The sequence below is a fragment of the Candoia aspera genome, chromosome 8, assembly GCF_035149785.1.
Source record: "Candoia aspera isolate rCanAsp1 chromosome 8, rCanAsp1.hap2, whole genome shotgun sequence".
Lineage (NCBI taxonomy): Eukaryota > Metazoa > Chordata > Lepidosauria > Squamata > Boidae > Candoia > Candoia aspera.
The window spans coordinates 22,843,314-22,853,039 of NC_086160.1; the positions used below are offsets into that span (position 1 = coordinate 22,843,314).

General features: G+C 42.4%; 1 protein-coding gene across 1 annotated transcript; it reads right to left on the minus strand.

Moving 5' to 3' along the window:
• Positions 1-2,452: 2,452 nt before the first annotated feature.
• On the minus strand, positions 2,453-8,686 carry SLC25A4 (solute carrier family 25 member 4). Its single transcript, XM_063309636.1, has 4 exons — positions 8,478-8,686; positions 5,255-5,741; positions 3,931-4,071; positions 2,453-2,934 (listed from the first exon to the last, which is right to left on the minus strand). The coding sequence occupies exons 1-4, from the start codon at positions 8,586-8,588 to the stop codon at positions 2,777-2,779; spliced, it is 897 nt and encodes a 298-aa protein (XP_063165706.1). The 5' UTR covers positions 8,589-8,686; the 3' UTR covers positions 2,453-2,776.
• Positions 8,687-9,726: the final 1,040 nt, after the last annotated feature.

The window sequence follows — 9,726 nt, forward strand, 5'->3', positions numbered from 1 at the left end:
GAAGAGATCTCACTCTGGCTCATCCAGTAGGACTGGATGGGAATAGTGATTCAGTCCAGCATTGGGAGGCTTTGTATAAGGAGAGTGGAAGAAAACAAGGAGGAAGGAAAAACTTCATTGCAATAAAGTTAAAATAGATCACTGTTGTCCTGAACTGAATGAAAGTAAGTTGGCTAAAGTAGGAAGTTGAAAAAATGCCAAGGCAGAAGGCAAGGGCCAACACTTTTGTAATGCTGCCAAGAAAACTTCATGGCTGCAGTCCCCAGGACTCAACTCCACATAAAGGATCTTTCCCTTTTCAGATATGAAATTGGTTGCTACATCAAAACAATAAACTTAAAAGATGATGCTGATACAAAACTCTCTCCTTCCTTGTCCTGAGATGACTTGGCGAGGAACTAAGAAACTTAATCCAAAACAAACCAAAATACACGCATCCTATGGGGCACCTCAAATATTAGCCCCAAAAGTTTGCCTAGCCCTGTTCTAGTCTTACCCTCTGGCTTTTAAAACTGAACTAAAAGTTGAAACCCTATACTGAGCTTTACTTATTTAATATACCACTACCCTAGGCCTGAAGAGTGTCCCTTTGCCAAAGTAATAATGGAGTATTTTTAGCTCCTTTCCAAGGCAGCCAGGCTTAGTCTAAAGCTTTTGCTGAGGTTTTCTAAAACCATTTAGGTTTCCTTCCTAGAGCAGGATTTCAAGAATTACCTACAAGACTATCTTCACAGAAATTTACTTAAATTGTCATCGAAAACATGCAAATGTGAGTAGATCAATAGGTACCGCTTCGGCGGGAAGGTAACGGCGTTCCGTGAGTCATGCTGGCCACATGACCCGGAAGTGTCTATGACAACGCCGGCTCCAAGGCTTAGAAACGGAGATGAGCACCGCCCCCTAGAGTCGGATTCGACTGGACTTTACGTCAAGGGAAACCTTTACCTTTACCTAAGGATGGCGAGCAGGGGGCTCCCACCCAGACTGTCAAGCGCATGCGTAGCACTGAGGAACTGTTCAGCCATTCAAAGAGACACAGATCGGGACCGCCTTAACCCTTGGGGGTTATATGTCTGGGTTTTTCCCACGCTTCTTCAGTTTGTTAGGATTCTTGTTAAGTACTAGTAATAAATATTAGAGACCAGTTCATTGTCTCAGTGTGTTTCCTGGTAGTTAGGACATAAATTCTATTAATTCTAAAAGTCTTCTCAGGTTAGCTCCCTTTCAAAGTCTTCAAAATTCCTCTTTCTGGAAAGAGGAGTAGGAAAATTATCTCACTTGAGAAGCTTTGAAGGCCATATCCACTCTTTTCTGTCCCACCCATCCTGTGTAAAGATACAGGGGCCTGTACACTGACTTCTGGAAACCTATCTCATGAGCTTCTATATAACCTTTAGAATCATGGTTTTGCTTCAGGGGTACATGTGTGATTGTGATGATACATAAAGTGGGGCTTTATGTGTACATGTGTGATTGTGAAGATGCTGGGGTGGGGATGGACTCAGCTGAACCTCATTATTTGTACTTCTGCAATGGCTGACGTTCTGAAATCTCCCTTAAATGTCAGAATTCTTACTCCATAAGCACTGGCATGTCATTCTGAGAATCAGAATGGTGAAGGAATCATTAGAAGCAGCAGCTCTTAAGAGAAATGTGCACATGTGATGAAAACCAGACCCCACGCTGTAATGAGATTATCTAAAATCTGTCAAGACAGATTTCAAACAGACTACCATCACTGAATGTTCCAGCAGCTCAAGCTGCTCTTGCCTTTTCCAATAATTACAAACAAAATAAAATCGATGTTGTTGCCAAATGCCGATGATCATAAGATACTATCCCCAAAACAAGTGCCGCAGGTGAGCTGAACCTGTCCATACACATTCAACAGCAACCTTCCTTTTAGCAACACACCAGCAGAGGGTATGACCCCAAAGTTAAACAGTATAGTAATTATTGTAATCCCTACTGGACAATTTAGAAATATTAAGGAAAAGAAAAAAAAACATGCTTTTCTCATCCAGGCTATCACATCTCTGGGAATATGCATGTGCATTACAGTCCTAACAAGACAGAAAGGAGATACCTTTGACATAAGTCAGGTTAAACCTTCCCCAAAGTGTGAACAAAATGACTAAACATAAAATTAAGAGAAATGAACAGAATTCCCAGTGAAATGGTTTGCTCTTCCTTGAGGCACACCTTTTAGCTATGTTTTGTCTTGTATGAGTTAGAATCTCTCTCATGGTTACACATTTTGTTGCTAGCTTAGATGTGAGAAAGAAAGCCCTGTTCTCTATCCCCTCTCTTCCACTGTAACACCTAATCTAAACTCACTACTTGCACACACCCACACTCATCTCTGCACACACTCTTCACTATCTAGAAGCTACAATCCTTAAAAGAACTTCTGCAGTGGATTCATCACACAGGGAAAAAAGTTTTAACTTCTAATATTTATTAAACTCACTTTTCTAGTTGTTTAAATACTTTATCAACACACCCTCTTCAAGAAATATTCATAGGAATATATTATTGATATTTGTCAAATAAATTTATATATACAAAGACTTCTTCAACTTTCCATACAAAAAAGTTTGACTTACGTAATAAACCACCACTGACCAATCTTATAGTACCACAATTTGATCTCTCTCAACTGGATTTGACCCACAGTAGCCACCTCTGTTTCCGTAGGAAATGTTTAGTTAACTTTTAACTCACGTGTAATTATATGTAACAAAACAGAACATTAGAATCAAGCAGTGGGATTTGCTTAGACAAATTTCTTGATCTCATCATACAAGACTAACACAAAAGCACCCCCCATGCCTCTCAGCACATTGGACCAGGCACCTTTGAAGAAAGCCTTGCCTCCTTCATCTTTAGCAATCTTTTTCCAGCAGTCGATTGTACCCTTGTACATGATGTCCGCTGTGGAAGTAAACATGTTCAGGTAAATCATTGGAGAGAGACAAATCTATCAGTACAACACAATCAATCCTCTAAGCCCAACAAACAAAAAATAATTGGAAAATTGCTCTCTAGTTCTTGCTTCAAAGTACAAGTAAGTAAAATAAAGTTGCATTTTTCTCTCCAACATAATCTTGAAGCTCAAGAAATAATTTCATCTGTGTGTGTGTAAAAACTGAACTGAACTCAAGGCAATATTCTAACAAATGCAAATAACTTTTCAAAATTTTGCAAATTGAACTTGTGCAGTAATGTTTGTGTTCACTGCTAAATATATACCAAATAAAAAAGCAGAAATTAAACTGAAGCTTTCTTAGCATTCAGGTGGCAACTGAATGCTCCTAAGGTGATGAACTGCAGGTAGCCTGGAAGCTAGATCAAGACCCAGCAGTCCTGTTGGACTGGTTGACATTGGGGCGGGGGCTCTACATATGGAAGCCTTGCTGCTATGTCATTCATTTTTGCTTGCAGGAGATCCCAGTAAGCTATCATTCTCCATGCAATGAAAGTAGTTTATTTAGTATATACATACATAACTCTACATTGGGGCAGATGACCACCCAGATAAACTAAAAGGAATAGCCTTGCCTCTTGCACAAACCAGTTGCTTTCTGCCCTGCCTTTTCTTCTCAAAAGGGAAGAGTAAAACAGGAGAAATAGAGTTGATTTGATCATGATTCCATCAGGAACACAGACAGAGTTTGGTCTGTTGTCTTTACTCTTAACCCATCTCTCTTCCTGAATGGAAAACAGACAGCACGGGTGGTGGGAAAGAGTAATCTGTGGATTAGAACTCATCCCCATTATAGCAAGACCCACTGACTTGATTTAAACAGGGCACTTTCTGATTAGATAAAGGTAGACTTGCACTTCATGTCAAATTAAATCAAGTCTGGTTTTACTTTCTGAAAAGTGAAAGCTCTTACTGAGAGATAAGGAAATTGGTTATTTTCTTACCTCCTTTCCTACCAGACTGCATCATCATTCTACGTCGCACAGTGTCGAAAGGGTAGGATACCAGACCTGCTACTGCAGTTACACTCTGGGCTATCATCCAGCTGACTATGATGTGTACATTCTTCGGATCAGGCAGCATGCCTATCATCCAGAGGTTGCCCAAAGACAAAAACAGGAAGAAAGAGGGGAAAGTTATTAGTACCATGTATAATTTCTGTTCCATGCACCAGCAGGATCAGTGATGCTCTGTCTGCACACTGTATCTACCACATGACACCACAGCAAAATTGTAGAGCTATCTGGTGGAAAAAAGTAGATGTCTACATTTCAGATATTACTGATTTCTATAATCTGTAGCCATATTCCATCAGTGCATTTATACCATTAGTTACAGAAAAAAAAAATAGGGTACCCCAACTCAAGAGTAAGTCTCACCGAAGATGCAAGCTGATGGGTCGGCTAAAAATAGTATCCATTAGTATTCAACCTTTTTCTAAGGAAGGTAAATATGGATTTAATCCACATGATAAGCGTGCTATGAAATTAAACCAAACTCAGAGACAGCAACAAGTTTGAAAATACTGTTTCAGTTTTTCACTTTATTTCTATTTCTATTTTTACTTTTATTTTTTATCAAAAATAGCCATGTTGAACCCTGTGGGATGTTTTGAGAGACATATATAGGGTTGTGCCCTCAGTGAGCTTCATAACTGAGCAGGGATTCAAATCCAGGCTTCCACTGTCCAAATCCAGCATTCTAGCCACTACATTCCAATCTTTACCTTGGGAAATTGTAGTACTGCCAGGTCTTTATAACTGAGTAACATCTGAAGAAAGGTATCCTAGATCTAAGGAATCATTAGTTTCCTAACTGCATTGTCATCCTGTTTCTGCAGATGGCAGCATTGCGCTAACCTTGCCTAGGCTTGGAACCTATGTAGAGTCAGGCCTGGTTAGTACTTAGTACTTCATGTAGGACAATTCATACTCATTACAAATCTTTGAAATTTACATATCAGAAGCAAAATGGTATTAAAATATATCCTTTTTTTCCAAACAGAAGAAGAAAAAGAATCAAATTCTATACCCTTCTCAGTACAAATAGCTATCAGCCAAGTTATCAATAGTGATTTACTCAACAGAGATCCATTTTTAGACAGCATTTACAAATCCCATTAACTGAAATGCAATTTGTCAAGCAAAACAGTGTTTATTTCACCTGACCCCCAACAGCTGTGTTGGCTGGGAATATATCCAGAGGGCACCAGCTTGGGGAAGACTGATCAGATCATTCTACCAGCATCACTAGATGTCTGTTTCTTACCCTTAGCTGTATCGTAGATGCCAAAATAAGCAGCTCGGTAGATGATGATACCCTGGACTGACACATTGAATCCCTGGTAGAGACCCCTGAGGCCATCCGATTTGTAGATCTTAGCAATGCAATTGCCTAGCCCAGTGAACTGCCTTTCATTCAGCCCTTTGCCCACATCAGCAGCGAGCCTGGTCCTGGCAAAATCTAGAGGATACACGAAGCAGAGAGATGTTGCTCCTGCTGCACCTCCAGAGGCCAGGTTGCCTGCAAAGTAACGCCAGAACTGCTTGCGTTTGTCCACTCCCCCAAGGAAAATCTGCTTGTACTTGTCCTTGAACGCAAAGTTGAGGGCCTGGGTGGGGAAGTACCGGATGACATTGGCCAGGTTGCCTCTCCAGAAGGAAATGATGCCTTGCTCCTTGGGAATCCTTACCACACAGTCTATGATTCCCTTGTACTGTTTTTCAGCTGTGATTTGTTGGCTAGCATGCTGGACCTGTTTAAAGAAGAAGACAAACGAGGGAGGGTAGAAGGAGAGAAGGAAGGGAAAGGATAAATGTTGCTTGTGTGCAACCGCTCAAACTGAAGACATAGCTATGTTTCTCTGTAAAATATGCAGTTTTCTTCCATACCAAAACCAGTCATCAATTTAAGATTAACAGCAATAGCATCAGGGCATGATAGCTCCACTACATGCACAATGTTTATTTAAACATAAGATCTGAGAAATATACATCTAGGAAATATATTAGCTCCTTTATCCAGTCCTTATTTTCCTCATGAGAAGCTTATGTACTAGGTCTCTACCTATATACGTTTTAAAGGTGATTAGGTAGTGAAGTTATACAAAGCTATTCAAAAGGAGCATTTTGCAAAACATGAGACGCAAGGAAAGCACCCCTCTTTGAAGCATTAAAGCAGCTTTGTCCTCTAGAAACCTTGCATGGATTCTTCCAAGATTGTTCTTAGCTACTTGCATGTGTGTGCAAGCACAATTGCTTCACTTTACTGGCAGTCCCAAGGAAAGTTTCCTTTATGTAAGAATATGCAATAAGGACAGTCAGGGATTGCCTTCAAAGCAGCAGTGTTAACCTTCCAAAAAACACACCTGTTTAATATTTCAAGAAGGGGCACTTTGGTCATGCCAATACAGTTTGTGAAGTGCCCCTTGCCATGCTTTGCAAGGTTTTGTTGTTGTTGTTTATTCGTTTAGTCGCTTCCGACTCTTCGTGACTTCATGGACCAGCCCACGCCAGAGCTTCCTGTCGGTCGTCAACACCCCAAGCTCCCCCAGGGACGAGTCCGTCACCTCTAGAATATCATCCATCCATCTTGCCCTTGGTCGGCCCCTCTTCCTTTTGCCTTCCACTCTCCCTAGCATCAGCATCTTCTCCAGGGTGTCCTGTCTTCTCATTATGTGGCCAAAGTATTTCAGTTTTGCCTTTAATATCATTCCCTCAAGTGAGCAGTCTGGCTTTATTTCCTGGAGGATGGACTGGTTGGATCTTCTTGCAGTCCAAGACACTCTCAGAATTTTCCTCCAACACCACAGTTCAAAAGCATCAATCTTCCTTTGCTCAGCCTTCCTTATGGTCCAGCTCTCGCAGCCATATGTTACTACAGGGAACACCATTGCTTTAACTATGCGGGCCTTTGTTGTCAGTGTGATGTCTCTGCTCTTAACTATTTTATCGAGATTTGTCATTGCTCTTCTTCCAAGGATTAAGCGTCTTCTGAGTTCCTGACTGCAGTCAGCATCTGCAGTAATCTTTGCACCTAGGAATACAAAGTCTTTCACTGCTTCTACATTTTCTCCCTCTATTTGCCAGTTATCAATCAAGCTGGTTGCCATAATCTTGGTTTTTTTGAGGTTTAGCTGCAAACCAGCTTTTGCACTTTCTTCTTTCACCTTCATCATAAGGCTCCTCAGTTCCTCTTCACTTTCAGCCATCAAAGTGGTATCATCTGCATATCTGAGATTGTTAATGTTTCTTCCAGAGATTTTAACTCCAGCCTTGGATTCCTCAAGCCCAGCTTGTCGCATGATGTGTTCTGCATACAAGTTGAATAGGTAGGGTGAGAGTATACAGCCCTGCCGTACTCCTTTCCCAATCTTAAACCAGTCTGTTGTTCCGTGGTCTGTTCTTACTGTTGCTACTTGGTCGTTATACAGATTCTTCAGGAGGCATACAAGATGACTTGGTATCCCCATACCGCTAAGAACTTGCCACAATTTGTTATGGTCCACACAGTCAAAGGCTTTAGAATAGTCAATAAAACAGAAATAGATGTTTTTCTGAAACTCCCTGGCTTTTTCCATTATCCAGCGGATATTGGCAATTTGGTCCCTAGTTCCTCTGCCTTTTCTAAACCCAGCTTGTACATCTGGCAATTCTCGCTCCATGAATTGCTGAAGTCTACCTTGCAGGATCTTGAGCTTTGCAAGGTAGTATATGTTAAATAAAAAGAGATTATATTATTTCAAGCAGGAAGGGCCAATCCATATACAAACAAGCTTTCTTTCACTTGTACATCTCTTTCGAGAATTCAGTACCTTCAGCCAATCTCCACAAAGTTACCAAACCATTGAGCCTTGTAGCTAATAACATTTATGCAACAGAATCGTTTAAATGGAACTAGATTAGCAAATAAATGGGCAGGGCACAGTTCCATTTGCACTGCCCATTGAGTATTACTTTTGATTGGGGTGAATGGCATACTGCAAACACGGTGCAAGAGTACAATCAAGGCCTGAAGGAGTTTCCTCCAGCCCTGGGTAGCTTGCAAATCCATGCTATAAACCAAGCCAAAAACAGAGCTGCACTGATCTTCTGTAATCAGAACTGCACAACTGCAGTTTCCATATTTAGTCACTTCATCTGACACTAAAATTCCTACTCTGCTCCTATTTACAACTCCACACTGGACTCCAAGCAAGAAGACTGTTTTCCTAGAAATACAGAGCTCTGCTTTGGGGGACAGCAGACTTGCCCTATTATACCAGCATTTCTTAGAAGGAACTTGTGAGTTTCTAAAGAAAAGAGCCCCCAGGTGATTTTCTGCATGTTCCAATCCGGGAGGAATGCCCTTGCTCTCTACTTTTTAGGAAACCCGACAAAACCAAACCACCTTTCCAATGACAGGCGCCAGATGAATATCTAGGCAGTTTTTCTCCCAAACTCGATGGATAGAGAGGATCAGCATTATCTCCAAATTCAGCCACTCTGCTCACCTGTAGCAGCAACTTGACTCTCTCAATAGGCGCTACAGCCGTCTTGGAAATGGCAGCAGCGATACCCCCCGCCAAAAAGTCCTTAAGAAAACTAAGAGCCTGGTCAGCCATACTGAGGTGAAACGACACACCAAATCCCCTCCCCCCTTTAAAAAGGGGAATAAAAAGTCCCTACAGAGTCAACAGGCGCCTCCCCACCCAGCTGTAGCCCCCCCGCGCCAGACGACACCGCTCCAGACAGACAGACCTTTACCTTTTCCAACTATTTATAGCCTCTCCGGGTCTCGCGATAAGAGGAGGGCCGCGGGGGGCTGATCCGCCTGCACATTGGCTGGGACCCCCATCCTTGGAGGGCGCTGGGGGGCGGGGGGAGACGCCATGCTGGTCTGTCCTGGAGGGGCACCCTCTGAGCGAGGGTCGCCGGCAAGGACACATTCATGTTATCTGGTCCCCTTCAAGCGTTAGGACACGACATGTGCTTGCTGTATTAATAGCACAGGGGAGACGCGGGACAGCGGAGGGGGAGCCAGCCTTCGGGCCGAGGCGTTAACCCTTAGAGAGACCGCGCCGGCGGGGCCGGACGGCCAAGCTCAGTTCCGAGGCAGCGCGAGGCGAAGTGGGATGCGCGCTTCGCTTGGAGGAAGCGGTGATCCCGGCAGAGGGGCCGTGGGTTCTGTTCCGCGATGTCCCTTTCAAACACAAGATGAGCGCTTCCCTTTCCTTTCTCAGAAACATCCTGCCGCGTATCCTAGGCTGAGTTATAAAATCAATCTCCACGTGGACTTTGCGGGTGAGCCTAGTGCAGAGATACCACCAATCATTTTTACACATGGTTAGTGAAAGAGGAGGTTAGTTTAATTATTTAAAATATTTATAAGCTGCCTTTAGGGTAATCTCCCCAAAGTGGCTTTGGACAACTACTTTATAGGTAATATATGATTCTTTTTTAAATCCACTCAGTTGTGTCCGATTCTTGGAGACTGCCTGGATAAGTCGCTGCAGTTTTCTTTGGCAAGGTTTTTCCGAAGTGGTTTTTGCCTTCTTCCTAGGGCTGAGTGACTGGCCCAAGGTCACCCAGCAGGCTTTGTGCCTAAGGGGGACTAGAACTCACAGTCTCCTAGTTTCTAGCCTGATGTCTTAACCAATACAACAAACAGGCTCTCATATAGATACTATACATATAATACATGATACTGACCATTAAAAAAATGTAAATTTGATTTTAAGAGCCCACTCTATGCTGATTTTG

Bases quoted from the DNA above. Each gene is read 5' to 3' on its own strand.
- SLC25A4 (XM_063309636.1), bottom strand. From the start codon at position 8,588: ATGGCTGACCAGGCTCTTAGTTTTCTTAAGGACTTTTTGGCGGGGGGT. The intron at 4,072-5,254 runs GTAAGAAACAGA...TCTGGATGATAG, and splicing joins CATCTACGATACAGCTAAGG to GCATGCTGCCTGATCCGAAG. The intron at 2,935-3,930 runs GTAAGAAAATAA...TTACTTCCACAG, and splicing joins GCAGTCTGGTAGGAAAGGAG to CGGACATCATGTACAAGGGT.